Source organism: Lepidochelys kempii, chromosome 1, assembly GCF_965140265.1.
Source record: "Lepidochelys kempii isolate rLepKem1 chromosome 1, rLepKem1.hap2, whole genome shotgun sequence".
Lineage (NCBI taxonomy): Eukaryota > Metazoa > Chordata > Testudines > Cheloniidae > Lepidochelys > Lepidochelys kempii.
In genome coordinates this window covers 4,447,558-4,468,006 of record NC_133256.1, presented here as the reverse complement: position 1 = coordinate 4,468,006, position 20,449 = coordinate 4,447,558, and the positions used below count along the sequence as shown (strand labels likewise).

Here is a 20,449-nt window from a genome sequence, read left to right as displayed (position 1 = left end):
CACAAACCCACTCACTCTGATGGGGACTCAGGTGGATTGAGGGCCTTCAGACTTCCCTAGTGCTGTATGTGCCTGTCAGTCTGAAGAGCTTCTCAGCAATAGCTGTCCCACCTCTGAAAAGTCTCCTAGCCCTGGCAAAACAAGCTCTGTGATGTGGCTGCAGCCCAGAAATAGGCTCTTCCCAGCTTGTAGCTCCCGTGTTGTCTCTCAACTTCCCTGAAGTGCTGACTGAGAGATGGCTTTTCTTGAGCTGTTGCTTCTCTTCCTGCTTGTTTTCCAGCAGCATGCTGCTAAACTAACATGAGCTATACTGGTTTCAGCCATAGAGCCATAACATAAACATCCCAAAAGTTAACCCAATGTAGTTATACAGCTAACATCCTAACAACTGGGTTTAACACACACATTTGTTATGGCAACTCAGTATCATGTCTGTCCCAGTGCCGGTCCCAGGGGCTACGGATTTTATGAATACAGGACAGAGACAGTCAAAGAAAGAGAGTGAGAGAGAGAGCAATAGACTACTTTCACATGTGAAATGAGGTTCCATTTCCATGAATACTCATGCTTTTGACTTTGAAATCGACTTCCTGCAAACCCTCATGGTGCCTGAATAACAGGTGCTGGGGTTACTATGTACTAGAGAGTGAGAGTTCAGGGAATGAATATTTCATACACTGATCCCAGTGGTTGTTACCACTCTGGGTACAGGCTACAGACTGACAGAACAGAACCTGAGGAGACCCAGACAGCTATTAACCCAGGGACAGGGGAGCTACTAGACTTTTGTTTGCTGACAAGAGACTGAATGAGGGCTGAGACACTGTGATCTCAGGTTCTAAAGAAATCCACAAGAGAGATGCTGCATTTGAAAGAAGATCAGAGGGGAAAGAAAGGGTTGACATGTGCGTACTAAAGTACAGATGTGGAAACGTTATGCCCAAACTTTTCATTGTAATACAAACATTACAAACCAAACTTTCATGACATGTATATTGAAAGCCAGCAGCAGAGTTGCTGGAATGTCTACACGAAGGAGCAGTGGTCACTTTACTGCTTAATGACTTTTGCTTGCAAAAGTATATCAGAAGTACTCCACACACTGTTTGCAAATGGTTTATGCTATGAAATTGTTTTCAGTGAATAGCTGTATGATTCTGCCTCTTCATAACAGACCAGAAGCTGTTTCTAACACTTACATTCACCTCTTACAGGAGCATTGCTCAAGTAATTTGCACACTGAACTGGATATTATTGGAAACCTAGTGTTTGCACTATTCACCCATTTCGGATGCTCTCCCCTCTAGCTGAAGTAACTCTATGTGTTAGCTTGTAATTTGCCAAATATCTACATACTCCTGCATGGGGAGAGGATGCAGGTCCTGTAACTAAGAAAAGAAGCCTGTAGGATGACCAGACTCTCTGGATTTAGTCAACATTGGCCAGGGAAACACTTCAGCTTCTCTTTGAGGGATCCTTGGTGGTCAGAGCATATCACCAGGAGCGTTCTGGTAAGGGAAAGTAAATAGAGTCCAGTTCTGATTGAATTTACACATGTAGATCTGGAGTGACTCAGTTGAAGTCAATATTATTGAATTAAGAAAATGGCAATAAGAATTTCTCTCTTATACCTCAAAGAGGCAATGGCATAGTTTGAACTCTCAGGAGTGGAGAAAATTATATATATAATGAGGCAATGAAACACATTTATAAATAACTTCAGTCCAGGACACATAGATACAAATACCGTTTTCAGCATGAACTGGCCACGTGTTTAGACTCATATCATGGTACAATGGGCCACAATAAGTCATGGAGGACCAGAAAAGGGGTCTGTGGGAAAGTCACAATTGCAAAGGCACACAGTGTTCAAGTAGGCTGTGGAACACCCAGCCACAAGATATCCAGGGGGCCAAAAGTCTAGCAGTATTCAAAGAGTGATCAGATGTTTATATGGCTAACCAGAAAATCCAATTACAGTAGTGAGAATTGTTGGAGATCTTATTCCTTCACTCTCCCATTTCCCTGGTCCTTCTCGCATGAACAGAGAGCAACAATACCTGAAGTCCAAAGGTGCAAACAATTCAATGTTTATTGGGGTGAACTTCCAGCAAGCTTAAATCCAAGTTCCTTTTTCCTTATTTTTGAATCCCAACTTACTTCCTGTTTGTCCCTAATTTATATAGTAATATTCTTAGCTCTACCTTAACCAATCATTCTACTGAAATTTACCTAACCAATCCTAACATATTGTAACATGATTAGCTAACCAATTATATCCCACCACCTTAATTAGTTTACACCCAGCAAAATTAATTATACAGCAGACGGAAACAATCACAGAACCAGACAGAGACCATGCCAATAAACAACAGCAAAGTGGGAACTCTAATGACAAAACAATACAGAAGTGAGGATTTCACAATGACATCTATAAAGACATAAGGGTTTCCCAGCTGTGTCTATTGATAAGTGAGTTCTTACCAAACAGAACTATCAAACTAAATTTCCTTTTACATCTTCTAGGCTCTTCCCTTTCTCTGGAGGTGATAGATCAGATCCCCTTCCTAACAGCCCCATACTGACTAGTTTGGGATGTGAGGATGTGACCGTACTCTTCCCAGCCTATGGCTGCCTCTGCTGCTTAGCCAAAGGCCTTGGCCTCAGACTGTCACAGCGAGAGAAGGCCCTTACACAGGTTCTTTCTTGTGTACCTCTATTACTAGCTAAATGATAAATATATTTTATCATTAAAATATATGAATATCTATATCCTAACAAGGATTGTTTTAAAAAGTCTTGGAAGGGCTCCTTCCTGATTTACACCACAAAATCTAACTAGTGGGTGTCAGGGGGAAGCTTTCCCTGGAAGCAGTTTATCTCATAACTGCCTATTTCAGGGTTTCTTCCACCTTCCTCTCCAGCATTTGCAACTGGCCACTGGATACTGGGCTGGATGGACTACAGGTCTTATCCAGTCTGGCAATGCCGGTGGTGTAAATCTAAGACTTTGGTTTTGCTGATCTTCCTTGAGCTCCTGGGAGTCTCTAGACTTGCACTGAGAACAGAGTGATGTCTCGCTTAATATCATGTAGTTTCCTGTTCCTTTTCTTTTCAGGAAGTAGAGCTCAAAACTCCTTGGACCAGCCCAGTACATTATGTCAGCTGTCAATGACACCAAATTCAAATCTGCAGTGTTCCTTCTCATTGGGTTACCTGGGCAGGAAGACATGCATCTCTGGATCTCTTTCCCCTTCTGCTTAGTGTATGTCATTTCCATTGTAGGAAATTCAGTCATTCTGTTTATTATAAAAACAGATCCAAGCCTCCATGAGCCCATGTACATTTTCCTTTCCATGTTGGCTGTCACAGACCTTGGCTTATCGATATCCACCATACCGACGATACTGGGGATATTATTATTTAACTCCAGGGAGATCAGCCTTGATGCCTGTTTTGCCCAGCTGTTCTTCATCCACTCGCTTTCATACATTGAATCCTCTGTGCTCTTGTTGATGGCCTTTGACCGCTTCATCGCGATCTGTAACCCACTGAGATATGCTTCCATCTTAACCCCACTGAGAATAGCCAGGATGGGACTTTTCTTTGTGCTAAGATCGGTGGCCCTTAACATCCCACTTCCCTTTCTCCTGAAACGGTTCCGGTACTGTCGAGCCAATGTCCTCTCCCATTCCTACTGCCTGCACCAGGAGGTCATGAAGCTGGCTTGTTCCGATATCACAGTCAACAGCATCTATGGCTTGTCTATTAAACTCTTGTCGGAGGGGCTGGACTCGCTGCTCATCTTTCTCTCTTATGTGATGATCCTCAAAACTGTGCTGAGTGTCGCATCTCACATGGAGTGCCTCAGGGCCCTGAACACCTGCGTCTCCCATCTCTGCGCCGTCCTGCTCTTCTACATACCAGAGATCGGCTTGTCTGTGATACACAGATTTGGGAACAGCTCTCCTCCCTTCCTTCAGATTCTCCTGGGCTATGTCTACCTGCTGGTCCCACCCCTGATGAACCCAATCGTGTACAGCTTGAAAAGCAAACACCTCCGTGCACGTATAATGAGGGTGTTCATCAAGTGAAGGGTCAATTCATCCCCTGACTTCAGTGCTGGTGATATAGGCCATGAAAAGCCTGGGCCACCTATTCCATCCTGAACACTTACATCCGAGATGACATGAGCTACTGATCTCCACTCTGTAGAGAGACGTTCCAAAAAGGTCTTTTGTTTGTGGAGAGCCAGGGGACTGGCGTTGGCCCATAATGAGCTGTATCTATGGCTGCTCCAACCTCAGAATTCCTGTTGATACAATCCGTAAAGAGAAGGGACGTGGAGGTTGTTTCCCATTACCCCTGGCCTGTCCCTGTCCCGTCTCTGGTTAAACACCCAGGAGCCATGAAGAAAGCTGGGAAGGTTGTTCTGTAGTCGCAGACCTGGCCCTTCCTGAGCGCTCCGGGTGCTACGTGATCCATGAGGGCTGCACCATCTGTGGACAGGGGCCATTCAAGGGGCACAGACATCTGCCCTTCCCCCATAGCCTCAGCCACGTGCTTGTGACTGAGTCGTGACAGAGACGTGATTAACACAGGAGCCCCAGGAGAAGCCATTTGCGCACCCTCCCACCTCCATTGTTGGCCCCCTGCCTACCAGAACAGGGCTGATCCCAAACTTCTATTCCCAAGCCAGAACCCCTGAGTCCCCAGCCAGACCACTCTCGCCCCCCTCCACAGACACACACATGCCAGAGCCACCCCCTGCTGTTGATTTGTTCCATTCTCCTCCAAACCAACCTGAATCAGGCTGAGCCACACCTGGCTGCAGCTTGCCGTGTGCAGCTCCCCAGTTGGCCTGGAGCACGGGTGGTCCAGAGCATCTCAGGAAGGCAGAGGGCTCAAATCTCCCGTAGGGGCCCTGGTGGGGGGATGGGGCAAAGGAACTCCAGTTGTACCGCAGGGCCCGGGTCAAGGGGGTTAATGGTAGCAAGGAGCACTCACTAGTTGGGGTGCCCATCATCTGGCTGCCAGTGTCGCCTCCTGTCCAGCATGGTCCAGGATCCCCACACCTCTGGGCCTCCGCATTCGAATAGTGGGAGGGCCAGGGCAGGGGAGCTGTGTCCACATCACCCTCCCACCAGCACTGCCCCAGGCCAGGCAGGGGACCAAGAGCCCAGGGGGGAGGCAGGGGTTTCACGCGGCTGCAACCAGGGAGCCCAGCTGTACGTGGCATACAGCAGCCAAAAACCCCTGACCTGGGCTTGCCAAGCCTCCTCCCCCCACCCTCCAGCACTTGCTCTGCGAAGTGGTAAGAGCTTCTGGGGGGTGGAGGTGGGGCCACAGAGGAGTTGCAGCACCTGGGGGCTCCTCTCCACACCAGTCCCTGGCAGGAGCCCTCAGCTGGCCTGCTGATGGAGAGGAGCAATTGGGCGTGGGAGGGAGGGGGCAGGGAGAATCCCTGGGCCAGCTGGCCAAGAGGAGCGGGGCAGGAGGGGCGGGGTGGGGAGTGGAACCAGTAGCATGGCCGCTTGGCCACAGCATGCAAGTGGAGTGCCAGCCCGGGCCAGCAGGCCAGGGCCCCTTTTGAGCATGGAGACAGAGTCATGGCACCACCGGCACCACTATTAACCCATTACCGAGACAAACTCTGCTCCTTGCGCCCTCTTTGGCAGGCCGCCATGGGCAGCCGCCAATACCTCCCAACCCAAAGGCTGGTCCTGAAGACGAGGTCCTAGAATGTGTCAAGTGAGATAGGGAAGTGTTAATATCCTTATACAACACACTGATGAGACCTCCTCAGGCAAACTATGTAAAATTCTGGTCACTTCTATTCCAGAAAGATTAATTTAAACTGGAAGAGATGCAGAGAAGGTCTCTTAGGATGGTCAGGACAATGGAGAGCCTGTCTTAGGTGGAGACATAATGAGCGTGATTGGTTTAGCCTAGCACAACACAGGTTGAGCAGGAATTGGATTGCCCTATAAATACATCAGGGGGGAAGGGGTAAGCACCAGGGCAGGACACAAATTCCTGAAACTAAAGGACAGTGTGGACAAAAGAAGAAATTGGGAGAAACTGGCCAGGACTAAACTCAGGCTGGAAAGGAGAAGAAGGTTTCTGACCATCTGAGGAGGAAAGCTCTGGAACAGCCACCCAACAGGAGTTCTGGGGGGAAAACAACCCAGCTGGTTTTTGAGACGTAGCTTGACAGGTCCATGCAATGGATGTTATCCCGGGGTTGCCTGCCATAGAAGGGGACTGGACTCATTGACCCAGGAGGTCCCTTCCAGTCCTATGTCCCTGTGGGTCACATTCGCCCATTTTGCATCACACCGGGAGCTTGTGCACTATGACCCTGCTCTGGGCCCTTGCCGATGGATTTGTCCCTCAGTAGATTCAGGAGAATACATGACTCAGCGTTATCATCTGGAAAAGGAATTGTTCTTGGGTTCCTGTGTAGCGATGTTACAGGAGTGTAGTTCCCTGAGTTTCTGGTAATCTCAGCATGCTGAGCCACCAGCTGTCCCATCTACAGGACTAGCCCTAGAGAGGAAGGAGGGTTCAGTGGTTAATGTGCTAGCCTGGGACTCAGAAGAACTAGCTTACATTCCAGGTTCTTCCACTGACTTCTTCTGTGACCTTGGGCAACTCACTTAGTCCCTGTGTCCCTAAGCAATATGTGTTTTAAAACAGCTCAATGTAAAGGTGTACATTTAGGAACAAGGTATGCAGGCCACCCTTACCAGATGGGGCACCCAATATCAGGGAAGCAGTGTGTGATGCACCCCATAATGTTTTATGGAAATATGCATATGAATGTAAATATGACATAACTGGGATGTGTTTTATGCTACATATGCCATGTACCATATCTCTGCAAAGGTTATGATTGACTTAATATATTCATCCCATTTGTATACATGTATCATTTTTGTATTAGAAGTTATGAATATTGGCTGTGTACTTCTTTGAGTTTAAGTAGCCTTAGTAAAGCATTTGGTCAGCTTCTTGAGAAAGGAATGTGCAAATTAAGTGCCCAGTCAAGAAACACTTAACTGACAATGGATCTTGGAAGACTGCAATCCACATAAGAAGTCTTCCTGGAGACATTCAAGATAGCATGTGGGCAATGGCTGCTTCCTGTAAAAACTGAATCATGCACAGCCATGTGACTTGCCCATGTGGCAACAAAACTCCATCTTGGAGCTGGATTTTGCATAGGAGAGAGGAGCAAGTCTTCACCTACAAGAGAAAGTCTATTTAAGCCTCTGGGACACCCCTCTATTTTGTCTTCAGCTGGCTCAAGGGATAGCCTCTCCACCCCGAAAGGATGCCTGAAAGAAACTGGAACAAAGGACAATATTCAAGGGGGTGTGAGTGTTAGGTTTAGACTTGTGTGTTTTGTTTTATTTTGTTTGATAATTCACTTTGTTCTGTCTTTTATTACTTGGAACTACTTAAATCCTACTTTTTGCAGTTAATAAAATCACTTTTTACTTATTTCAGAGTAACAGCCGTGTTAGTCTGTATTTGCAAAAAGAAAAGGAGTACTTGTGGCACCTTAGATAAATTGGTTAGTCTCTAAGGTGCCACAAGTACTCCTTTACTTTTTACTTATTAATTAATCCAGAGTATGTATTAATACCGGGGGAGGGGCAAACAGCTATGCATCTCTTTCAGTATTATAGAGGGCAAACAAATTATGAGTTTACCCTGTTTAACCTTTATACAGGGTAAAATGGATTTATTTGGGTTTTGGACCCCATTGGGAGCTGGGCATCTGAGTGTTAGAGACACTTCTTAAGCTGTTTTCAGTTAAGCCTGCAGTTTTTGGTGGATGTGGTTCAGACCTGGGTCTGGCTTTGTACCAGGCTAGCATATCTGACTCAAACTGGCAAGGTTCTGGAGTCCCAAGCTGGCAGGGAAAATGGGTTACAAGTAGTCTCAGCACATCACTTGGCAGTTCCCAAAAGGTTTTCTGTGATCCACCCCATCACACAGTGACTCTGAAAAAGAATTGGGGGACCATAGTGGATAATCAGCTGAACAGGAGCTCAAAGGATTAGAAAACCTGCCGTATTGTAATAGATACTGAAGGAGCAAAATCTATGTAGGTTAATGAAGAAAAGGTTAAGGGGTGACTTGATCACAGACTGTAAGTACCTGCATGAGGAACAAACATTTAACCATGGGCTCTTCAGTCTAGCAGAGAAAGTTATAACAGGATGTAATGGCTGGAAGCTGAAGCTAGACACACTGAGGCTGAAACTAAGGTGCAATTTTTTTAACAATGAGGAAATTAACCATTGGAACAATTTACCAAGGGCCATGGTAGATTCTCCATCACTGACAATTGTTAAATCAAGGCAGGATGTTATTCTAACAGCTCTCTTATAGGAGTTATTGTGGGGCAGGTCTCTGGCCTCTGCTAGGCGGGCGTTCAGACTCGGTGATCACGATGGTGCCTTCTGGCCTTGGGATCTTCCCCGTGGTATTAACAGCACCGCCCTACCACATGGGGTGTGGTGCTGATAAACATGTTACAGATTGCGAGGCTCTTGGATGCTACAATAGCTCTTGGAGTCAGAGCTAAGTGCCTTAGGGTATATCTACACTACGAAATTAGGTTGAATGTATATAAGTCGGTTTTGTAGAAAGCATTTTTACACAGTTGATTGTGTGTGTCCCCACACAAATGCTCTAAGTGCATGTAGTCGGCGGGGTGTGTCCACAGTACCGAGGCAACCGTCGACTTTCGGAGCGTTGCACTGTGGGTAGCTCTCCCAGAGTTCCCGCAGTCTCTGCCGCCATTTTGAATTCTGGGTGGAAATCCCAGTGCCTGATGGGACTAAAACATTGTTGCGGGTGGTTCTGGATACATATCGTCAGGCCCCTGTTCCCTCCCTCCCTCCGTGAAAGCAAGGGCAGACAATCGTTTTGCGCCTTTTTTCTTGAGTTACCTGTGCAGACGCCATACCACGGCAAGCATGGAGCCCGCTCAGCTCACCATCACCATATGTCTCCTGGGTGCTGGCAGACATGGTACTGCATTGCTACACAGCAGCAGCTTATCGCCTTTTGGCAGCAGACAGTGCAGTATGACTGGTAGCCGTCGTCGACGTAGTCCTGGGTGCTCTTTTAACCAGGCGCCTGGGCAAACATGGGAGTGACTCAGCCAGGTCATTTCCCTTATTTCATCTCATGGCGATTGAGTCCGACCAGCAGTGCACTGTCTTTTAATCTGCAGCTAGCAGAAGACGATGGCTAGTCCTCATACTGCACTGTCTTCTGCCGAGCACCCAGGAGATGACGATGGCTAGCGGTCGTACTGCACAGTCTGCTGCCAGCAAGATGTATAAAGATAGATGAAGTGGCTCAAAACAAAAAACAGACCAGATTTGTTTTGTATTCATTTTCTCCTCCCTCCCTCCCTCTGTGAAATCAACAGCCTGCTAAACGCAGTTTTGAGTTCTATCCTTGAGGTTTTGAGTTCTATCCTTGAGGGGGCCATTCAGTTTCTCACAAAGCCACCCCCTTTGTAGATTTTAATTCCCTGTAAGCCAACCCTGTAAGCCATGTCGTCAGTTGCCCCTCCCGCCGTCAGGGCAACGGCAGACAATCGTTACGCGCCTTTTTTCTGTGCAGACGCCATACCACGGCAAGCATGGAGATCACTCAGATCACTTTGGCAATTAGGAGCACATTAAACACAACACGCATTATCCAGCAATATATGTAGCACCAGACCTGGCAAAGTGAAACCGGGGCAGTAGGTGACGTCAGTGCGGTGATGAGAGTGATGAGGACATGGACACAGATTTCTCTGAAAGCGTGGGCCCTGGAAATGTGGGCATCATGGTGCTAATGCATGGTTCAATCTGATGAGGTTCAATAAGGATAAGTGCAGGGTCCTGCATTTAGGATGGAAGAATCCAGTGCACCGCTACAGACTAGGGACCGAATGGCTAGGCAGCAGTTCTGCGGAAAAGGACCTCGGGGTGACAGTGGACGAGAAGCTGGATATGAGTCAGCAGTGTGCCCTTGTTGCCAAGAAGGCCAATGGCATTTTGGGATGTATAAGTAGGGGCATAGCGAGCAGATCGAGAGACGTGATCGTCCCCCTCTATTCGACATTGGTGAGGCCTCATCTGGAGTACTGTGTCCAGTTTTGGGCCCCACACTACAAGAAGGATGTGGATAAATTGGAGAGAGTCCAGCGAAGGGCAACAAAAATGATTAGGGGTCTAGAACACATGACTTATGAGGAGAGGCTGAGGGAGCTGGGATTGTTTAGCCTGCAGAAGAGAAGAATGAGGGGGGATTTGATAGCTGCTTTCAACTACCTGAAAGGGGGTTCCAAAGAGGATGGCTCTAGACTGTTCTCAATGGTAGCAGATGACAGAACGAGGAGTAATGGTCTCAAGTTGCAGTGGGGGAGGTTTAGATTGGATATTAGGAAAAACTTTTTCACTAAGAGGGTGGTGAAACACTGGAATGCGTTACCTAGGGAGGTGGTAGAATCTCCTTCCTTAGAGGTTTTTAAGGTCAGGCTTGACAAAGCCCTGGCTGGGATGATTTAACTGGGAATTGGTCCTGCTTTGAGCAGGGGGTTGGACTAGATGACCTTCTGGGGTCCCTTCCAACCCTGATATTCTATGATTCTATGATTAATGGGGCAGGCTCATGCGGTGGAACGCCAATTCTGGGCCCAGGAAACAAGCACAGGCTGGTGGGACCGCATAGTGTTGCAGGTCTGGGACGATCCCCAGTGGCTGCGAAACTTCGCATGCGTAAGGGCACTTTCATGGAACTTTTTGACTTGCTTTCCCCTGCCCTGAGGCGCAAGAATACCAAGATGAGAGCAGCCCTCACAGTGGAGAAGCGAGTGGCAAGAGCCCTGTGGAAGCTTGCAATGCCAGACAGCTACCAGTCTGTCAGGAATCAGTTTGGAGTGGGCAAATCTACTGTGGGGCTGCTGTGATGCAAGTAGCCAACGCAATCAAAGATCTGCTGATATCAAGGGTAGTGACCCTGGGAAATGTGCAGGTCATAGTGGATGGCTTTGCTGCAATGGGATTCCCTAACTGTGGTGGGGCCATGGACAGAACCCATATCCCTATCTTGGCACCGGAGCACCAAGCCGGCGAGTACATAAACCACAAAGGGTACTTTTCAGTGGTGCTGCAAGCTCTGGTGGATCACAAGGGATGTTTCACCAACATAAACGTGGGATGGCCGGGAAAGGTACATGACACTCTCATCTTCAGGAACTCTGGTCTGTTTCAAAAGCTTCAGGAAGGGACTTTCTTCCCAGACCAGAAAATAACTGTTCGGGATGTTGAAATGCTTATAGTTATCCTTTGGGACCCAGCCTACCCCTTAATGCCATGGCTCATGAAGCCGTACACAGGCAGCCTGGACAGTAGTCAGGAGCTGTTCAACGACAGGCTGAGCAAGTGCAGAATGGTGGTAGAATGTGCATTTGGACGTTTAAAGGCACGCTGGCGCAGTTTACTGCCTCGGTTAGACCTCAGTGAAACCAATATTCCCACTGTTATTACTGCTTGCTGTGCGCTCCACAATATCTGTGAGAGTAAGGGGGAGAGGTTTATGGCAGGGTGGGAGGTTGAGGCAAATCACCTGGCAGCTGGTTTCGCACAGCCAGACACCAGGGCAGTTAGAAGAGCACAGGAGGGCACGGTGCGCATCAGAGAAGCTTTGAAAACCAGTTTCATGACTGGCTAAGCTACGGTGTAAAAGTTCTGTTTGTTTCTCCTTGATGAAAACCCCCGCCCCTTGGTTCACTCTACTTCCCTGTAAGCTAGCCACCCTCCCCACCTCCCTTTGATCACCTCTTGCAGAGGCAATAAAGTCATTGTTGTTTCACATTCATGCATTCTTTATTTATTCATCACACAAATAGGGGGATAACTACCAAGGTAGCCCAGGAGGGGTGGTGGAGGAGGGAAGGACAAAGTCACACAGCACTTTAAAAGTTTAAAAGTTTAAAACTTATTGAATGCCAGCCTTCTGTTGCTTGGGCAATCCTCTGAGGTGGAGGGGCTGGGTAGCCGGAGGCCCCCGCACTGAGTTCTTGGGCATCTGGGTGAGGAGGCTATGGAACTTGGGGAGGAGGGCAGTTGGTTTCACAGGAGGTCTGTGCTCCTGCTGCCTTTCCTGCAGCTCAACCGTACCCTGGAGCATATTAGTTTGATCCTCCAGCAGCCTCAGCATTGAATCCTGCCTCCTCTCATCATGCTGCCACCACCTTTTAGCTTCAGCCCTCTCTTCAGCCCGCCACTTACTCTCTTCAGCCTGCCACCTCTCCTCCCGGTCATATTGTGCTTTTCTGCACTCTGACATCGCCTGCCTCCACACATTCGTCTGTGCTCTGTCAGTGTGGGAGGACAGCATGAGCTCAGAGAACATTTCATCTCGAGTGCGTTTTTTTCGCCGTCTAATCTTCAGTAGCCTCTGGGAAGTAGAAGATCCTGTGATCCTTGAAACACATGCAGCTGGTGGAGAAAAAAAAAGGGACAGTGGTATTTAAAAAGACACATTTTATAGAACAATGGGTACACTCTTTCACGGTAAACCTTGCTGTTAACATTACATACATAGCACATGTGCTTTCGTTCCAAGGTCGCATTTTGCCTCCCCCCAGCGTGTGGCTAGCCCCTCCACCCTCTCCGTGGCTAACAGCGAGGAACATTTCTGTTCAGCCACAGGCAAACAGCCCAGCAGGAACCTCTGAATGTCCTGTCATAAAAATAAAGGGAAGGGTAAAATCCCTTTAAAATCCCTCCTGGCCAGAGGAAAAATCCTCTCACCTGTAAAGGGTTAAGAAGCTAAAGGTAATCTCGCTGGCACCTGACCAAAATGACCAATGAGGAGACAATATACTTTCAAAAGCTGGGAGGAGGGAGAAAAACAAAGAGTCTGGGTCTGTCTGTATGCTGCTTTTGCCAGGGATAGAACAGGAATGGAGTCTTAGAACTTAGTAAGTAATCTAGCTAGGTATGTGTTACATTATGATTTCTTTACATGACTGAGAAAATAGCTGTGCTGAATAGAATGAATATTCCTGTTTGTGTGTCTTTTTTGTAACTTAAGGTTTTGCCTAGAGGGATTCTCTATGTTTTGAATCTAATTACCCTGTAAGATATCTACCATCCTGATTTGACAGAGGTGATTCCTTTACTTCTATTAAAAGTCTTCTTGTAAGAAAACTGAATGCTTTTTCATTGTTCTAAGATCCAAGAGTTTGGGTCTGTGGTCACATATGCAAATTGGTGAGGATTTTTACCAAACCTTCCCTAGGAAGTGGGGTGCAAGGGGTGGGAGGATTTTGGGGGGAAAGACGTGTCCAAACTCCGTTTTTTCAGGAACCCAGATAAAGTTTGGTGGTGGCAATGGAAATCCAAGGGGTAAAATAATTTGTACCTTGGGGAAGTTTTAACCTAAGCTGGTAAAAGTAAGCTTAGGAGGTTTTCATGCAGGTCCCCACATGTGTACCCTAGAGTTCAGAGTGGGGAAGGAACCTTGACAGTCCCCTTAAGAAAATCACCCTATTTCCACCAGGTGACCATGAATGATATCACTCTCCAGAGGATAACACAGCAAGATAAAGAACAGATGTTGTTTGAACGCCAGCAAACATATACTGCAATGCTTTGTTCTACAATGATTTCCGAGTACGTGCTACTGACCTGGAGTGGTAAACTGTCCTACCATGGTGGATGGAATAAGGCTGCCCTCCCCAGAAACCTTTTGCAAAGGCTTTGGGAGTATATCCAGGAGAGCCACGAATGCTAAGGCAAATTAATTATTAACATGCTTCCTTTTAAACCATGTATAGTATTTTAAAAGGTACACTCACCAGAGGGCCCTTCTCCTCCTGGCGGGTCCAGGAGGCAGCCTTGGGTGGGTTTGGGGGGTACTGGCTCCAGGTCCAGGGTGAGAAACCGTTCCTGGCTGTTGGGAAAACTGGTTTCTCCACTTGCTTGCTGTGAGCTATCTACAACCCCATCATCATCATCTTCCTCATCCACAAAACCTGCTTCTGTGTTGCCTCCATCTCCATTGAAGGAGTCAAACAACATGGTAGTGGTGGCTGAACCCCCTAAAATGGCATGCAGCTCATCATAGAAGCGGCATGTTTTGGGCTCTGACCCGGAGCAGCCGTTCGCCTCTCTGGTTTTCTGGTAGGCTTGCCTCAGCTCCTTAAGTTTCACACGGCTCTGCTTTGGGTCCCTGTTATGGCATCTGTCCTTCATGCCCTGGGAGATTTTTACAAATGTTTTGGCATTTCGAAAACTGGAACGGAGTTCTGATAAGCACGGATTCCTCTCCCCGTACAGTGATCAGATCCCGTACCTCCCGTTCGGTCCATGCTCGATCCCTTTTGTGATTCTGGGACTCCATCATGGTCACCTCTGTTGATGAGCTCTGCATGGTCGCTGCAGCTTGCCATGCTGGCCAAACAGGAAATTGAAATTTAAAAGTTTGCGGGCCTTTTCCTGTCTACCTGGCCAGTGCATCTGAGTGGAGAGCGTTGTCCATAGCTCCCAGAGGCCAATACTGTCTAATTGCGTCCACAGTACCCCAAATTCGACCCGGCAAGGCCGATTTCAGCGCTAATCCTCTTGTCAGGGATGGAGTAAGGAAATCGATTTTAAGAGCCCTTTAAGTAAAAAAAAAGGGCTTTGTCGTGTGGACGGGTGCAGGGTTAAATCGATTTAATGCTACTAAATTCGACCTCAACTCCTAGTGCAGACCAGGGCTTAGAGAGATTTTAGCTCTCTATGCCTCAAAAGTATGATCTGGGGCACTAGGTGGAGAACCTGAACTCTTCCCAACACCCCTTTGTGATGAGGCCTGTCACTAGCCCAGCTCCCTTTGACAAGGGACTTCTGGGCCTCTCCTACAACTCAGCAGCAAGAGGGGAATCAGGATGTTCTTTCAGAGAGCAAAGGACCCGGAAAGCATTACCTGGCTGTACAGAGCCCTGCTGGGCTCCCCCTTGGTCTGATCCTGACCCCGCACCTGCTCCATGAGCACTGAGAGCTGCTCTAGCGCTGGAGATAGACCTCACACCCTGCGTCCAAATTTCCATCATCAGCAAGTTTGGGGACAGCTGAGTCCATGGGAGGGGGTTGTTTGTGTGCAAGTGAGAGTGAGCAGCAGGCATTTGGACCTGGGCTTCGGTCATGCCCCCTCTCTATTTGGAATGTGCATGTCCATGCTTAGGCGATGTGTATATATCTCATATCTGAGAAACTGGAGCAGATCCTCTGAGCTGTGCACCAGGTACCCAGTGACTTTGCGAGCCTATCACTGTTATGTCTAGTGGTCTGTGGGGTAACCTAGGTCCCTACCACTGGGGGCTCTGTAGTCCAATGCAGAGGGACACAGTGTCTCTGCCACCGATGGACTATGTGACCAGAAATGTCCACTAAGTAACTCTCAGTGCCTTCATTTGTGGGTGATCCTCTTCAAAGATAGCCAGCAATGCCAGCTCCTGCGATTTTATTGGGAGACTCTCACTATTTCCTGTCTGTTTTAAATCCCCAATTTCTGGGATCAAGAGACAGTGCAGGAACTTCAGCTTTCCGTTTTCTGAAAAATTCAGTTTCAGAAAAGCTAGAAACTCTGAAATAGGTGCACCCCAAAGGCTCGGAAAACTTTGTGACTTTGTCCTCACCCACAACTATTTCACATTCGGGGACAATATATACGTTCAAGTCAGTGGCACTGCTATGGGTACCCGCATGGCCCCACAGTATGCCAACATTTTTATGGCTGACTAAGAACAACACTTCCTTAGATCTTGTCCCCTAACGCCCCTACTCTACTTGTGCTACATTGATGACATCTTCATCATCTTGACCCACGGAAAAGAATCCCTTGAGAGATTCCACCATGATTTCAACAATTTCCATCCCACCATCAACCTCAGCCTAGACCAATCCACTCAAGCGGTCCATTTCCTGGACACTACAGTGCTAATAAGTGATGGTCACATAAACAGCACGCCATACCAGAAACCTACTGACCACTATACTTACTTACCAGCTTCCATCCCGGACACACCACACGATCCATCGTCTACAGCCAAGCTCTAAGATACAACCGCCTTTGCTCTAATCCCTCAGACGCAGACATAGACATACAAGATCTCTATCAAGTATCCTTAAAACTACAATACCCACCTGCTGAAGTGCAAAAACAGATTGACAGAGCCAGAAGAGTACCCAGAAGTCACCTACTACAGGACAGGCCAAACAAAGAAAATAACAGAATGCCACTAGCTGTCACCTTCAGCCCCCAACTAAAACCCCTCCAGCACATCATCAAATATCTACAATCTATCCTGAAAAATGATCCCTCACAGATCTTGGGAGACAGACCAGTCCTCACTTACAGACAGCCCCTGAACCTGAAGCAAAAACTCTCCAGCAACCACACACCACACAATGAAAACACTAACTCAGGAACCTATCCTTGCAACAAAGCCTGAGGCCAACTCTGTCCACATATTTATTCAGGTGACACCATCATAGGACCTAATCACATTAGCCATTCCATCAGGGGCTCGTTCACCTGCACATCTACCAATGTGATATATGCCATCATGTGCCAGCAATGCCCCTCTGCCATGTACATTGGCCAAACCAGACAGTCTCTACACAAAAGAATAAATGGACACAAATCTGACATCAGGAATCGTAACATTCAAAAACCGGTAGGAAAACACTTCAACCTCTCTGGCCACTCAGTAAAAGACTTAAGGGTGGCAATTCTGCAACACAAAAGCTTGAAAAACAGACCCCAACGAGAAACTGCTGAGCTTGAATTAATATGCAAACTAGATACCATTAACTTGGGTTTGAATAGAGACTGGGAGTGGCTGGGTCATTACACATATTGAATCTATTTCCCCACATTAAGTATCCTCACACCTTCTTGTCACCTGTCTAAATGGGCCATCTTGATTATCACCACAAAAGTCTTTTTCTCCTGCTGATAATAGCTCATCTTAATTAATTAGCCTCTTACAGTTTGTATGGCAACTTCCATCTTCTCTGTATATCTTCTCTGTATATCTTCTTACTATATGTTCCATTGTATGCATCCAATGAAGTGGGCTGTAGTCCATGAAAGTTTATGCTCTAATAAATTTGTTAATCTCTAAGGTGCCACAAATATTCCTGTTATTTTTATGTACTAAAGAGTGAGAGCTCAGAGAAGGAATATTTTCTATACTGATCCCAATGCCTATTAACACACTGGATACAGGCTACAGACTGACAGAACAGAACCTGAGGAGATCCAGGAAGCTATTAACTGAGGGACAGGGGAGCTACTGGACTTTTGTTTACTGACAAGCACCTGAATGAGAGCTGTGACGCTGCAATCTTTTCAGGTTCTGAAGAAATACAGATAACAAATGTAGTCCCACTCTAACCTGAGAAATCATCTCTGAAAGAAGATCAAAAGCTAAAGAATGGGTTGACAAGTGTGTACTAAAGTACAGATGTGTAAAAATTATGCCAAAACTTTTCATTGTAATACAAATATTGCACATCAATCTTTCATGACATGCATGTGTATCAAAAACCAGCAGCAGAGTTGTTCTACAGGAAGGAGCAGTGGTAAAGTTACTGCTTAATGGCTTTTACTTTAGTAATTATTCCAGAAGTGCACCACAGACTCTTAGCAATGGGTTTGTGCTATGAACTCTTCATTCAGTGAACAGTTGGATGATTCTGTCCCCTGGAAACTGACAAGAAGCTGTGTCTAAAACTGACATTCGGGGCCATAAACACAACCCCTCTGAAATACCTGTGCAAGACTTCCAAAAAGTCATGAGAGCACAGAATCCCTGGTCTCCCTTTCAGCAGAGTAGAGCTGAGTTGCAGGGAAGGGGAATGTAATCGTGGTTGTATGTAATTTACGCCCATCACCTGTTACACGAGCATGGCTGAAGTAACATGCAAACTCAAGTGGATAGTAGTGGAAACCTAGTGTTTGCACTTTTCACCCATTTGTGATGTCAGCCCTTCACCCAACCAGCTGAATTAACTGCCTTGTAACTTGCCAGATATCTACAGACCCTTGCATGGTGACAAGATGCAGGTCCTGTGAGGATGAAGAGAAGTCTGTACAACAATCAAACTCTCTGGATTCAGTCAACATTGGCCAGGCAAAGCACTTCAGCTCCTCTTGGTGGGATTCTTGGGGGTCAGAGTGTATCGGGGGAGCATTTGGTAAGGGAAAGTTAACAGATCCCAGTTCTGATTGAATTTACCATATAAATCTGGCGGCACCTTAAAGACTAACAGATTTATTTGGGCATCAGCTTTCGTTGGTAAAAACCCCACTTCTTCAGATGCATCAGATTCATTTGCCTTTGAAGAGTGTTTTTTTTTAACCCATGAAAACTCATGCCCAAATAAATCTGTAAGTCTTTAAGGTGCCACAGCACTCCTCATTGTTTTTGTGGATACAGACTAACACGGCCACCCCTCCGATACATGTAAATCTAGAGTGATGCAGTTCAAGTCAGTGTTACTGAATTAACAGATAGTACTAGAACAGATAAGTACAATGCACTTTCCTAGTTTTTATACACATCATGGTACAATGGGCCACACTCAGAAGTGGAGAGCAAGAAAGGGTGTCTTTGGTAAAGTCACAATGGTAAAATCACAAAGTGTTCAAATGGGCTATAGAACTCCCAGCCACAAGGTATCAATGGGGCCAAGAGCTTGGAAGAATTCAAAGACGGACTGGATATTTTTATGGGTAATGATAACATTCCATTACAGTAGTGAGGATAGTTTTCAAAACTCTTGGAAGGGCTCTAAACCTTCCAGATTTCCATCACAAAATGTGTCTGATTAATGGGTGTAAGGGGGAAACTTTCCCTGGGAGCAGGTTATCTCATACCTGTCTATTGTAGGGCTTCTTCCCCTTTTCTCTGAAGCATCTGGAACTGGCCATTGCATACTGGGCTAGATGGACTACAGGTCTGCTCCAATCTGGCAGTGTCTATCTTCCTATTTGTGGTGTAAATCCAAGATTATGTTTTTGCTGATATTCCTTGATATCCTTGGAGTCTCTAGACTTGCACTGAGAGCAGAAAGATGTCTTGTTAAATATCATATAGTCTCCTGTTCTTTTTCATTTCAGGAAGTAAAGTTCAGCACTCCTCGGACCTGCGCAGTATATTATGTCAGCTGTCAGTGACACCAAATTCAACTCTGCAGAGTTCCATCTCACAGGGATACTGGGGAGGAAGATATCCATCTCTGGATCTCTATCCCCTTCTGCTTAATGTATGTTATTTCCATAGTAGGAAATTCACTCATTCTGTTCATTATAAAAACAGATCCAAGCCTCCATGAGCCCATGTACATTTCCCTTTCCATGTTGGCCATCACAGACCTTGGCATATCAATAACCACCATGCCAACAACACTGTGTATATTCTTATTTAACTCTATGGAGATCAGCCTCAATGCCTGTTTAGTCCAGCTGTTCTTCATCCACTCACTTCAATGCATTGAATCCTCCATGCTCTTGTTGATGGCCTTTGACCGCTTTGTTGCAATCCGTGATCCGCTGAGATATGTCTCCATCTTAACCCTGCCGAGAACAGCCAAGATGGGACTGGTGTTTGTGCTAAGAAGGGTGGCCATAATACCCCACTCCCCTTTCTCCTGAAACAGTTCCAATACTGTCGAGCCAATGTCCTCTCCCATTCCTACTGCCTGCACCAGGACGTCATGAAGATGGCTTGTTTGGATATCTCAATCAACAGCATCCATGGCTTGTTTACTACGCTCTTAACGGTGGGGTTAGACTCACTGCTCATATGCCTCTCTTATGTGATGATCCTCAAAACAGTGCTGAGCATCGCATCCACCGTGGTGTGCCTCAGGGCCCTTAACACCTGTGTCTCCCACCTCTGCGTTGTTCTGCTCTTCTACATGCCAATGATCGGCTTGTCTGTGTTACACAGATTCGGAAAGGGCTCTCCTCCCTTGATTCAGATTCTCCTGGGCTACATCTACCTGCTGGTTCCACCCCGATGAACCCAGTTGTGTACAGCGTGAAAAGCAAACACCTCTGTGCGAGGATAATCAGTGTGTTCGTGAAGTGAAGGGTCAGTTCATCATCCAGCTCCAACACTGGTGACATGGTAGCCAGAAAACATGAACCATCTATTCCATCCTGGACCCTTACATCCAAGACGACATGAGCTACTGATCTGCACTGTGTAGCTAGATGTTCAGGTGGAGTCTAAGGCCTGGGGCAATGGGAGAGAGGCTGGTGAGAGATGACAGTGCACTGGGGGAAGGAGATCAAGGCAGGCAACAGCATTACAAAGTGACTGTGTTCATAGAGAGCCTGGTGACTCGTGGGATGCTGGACCATA

The 20,449-nt window shown here is 46.8% G+C and overlaps 1 protein-coding gene and 1 pseudogene across 1 annotated transcript; both read left to right on the top strand.

The window, feature by feature from the left end:
* Positions 1 to 3,158: 3,158 nt before the first annotated feature.
* Positions 3,159 to 4,094, top strand: LOC140918417 (olfactory receptor 51G2-like). The gene has a single exon (XM_073362809.1). It carries the CDS (start codon positions 3,159 to 3,161, stop codon positions 4,092 to 4,094), a length of 936 nt encoding a protein of 311 aa, XP_073218910.1.
* Positions 4,095 to 19,596: 15,502 nt separating this feature from the next.
* LOC140905592 (olfactory receptor 51G2-like) lies at positions 19,597 to 20,173 on the top strand (annotated as a pseudogene).
* Positions 20,174 to 20,449: the final 276 nt, after the last annotated feature.

Excerpts from the sequence above, each read along its gene's own strand:
- LOC140918417 (XM_073362809.1), top strand. The coding sequence starts at position 3,159 with ATGTCAGCTGTCAATGACACCAAATTCAAATCTGCAGTGTTCCTTCTC.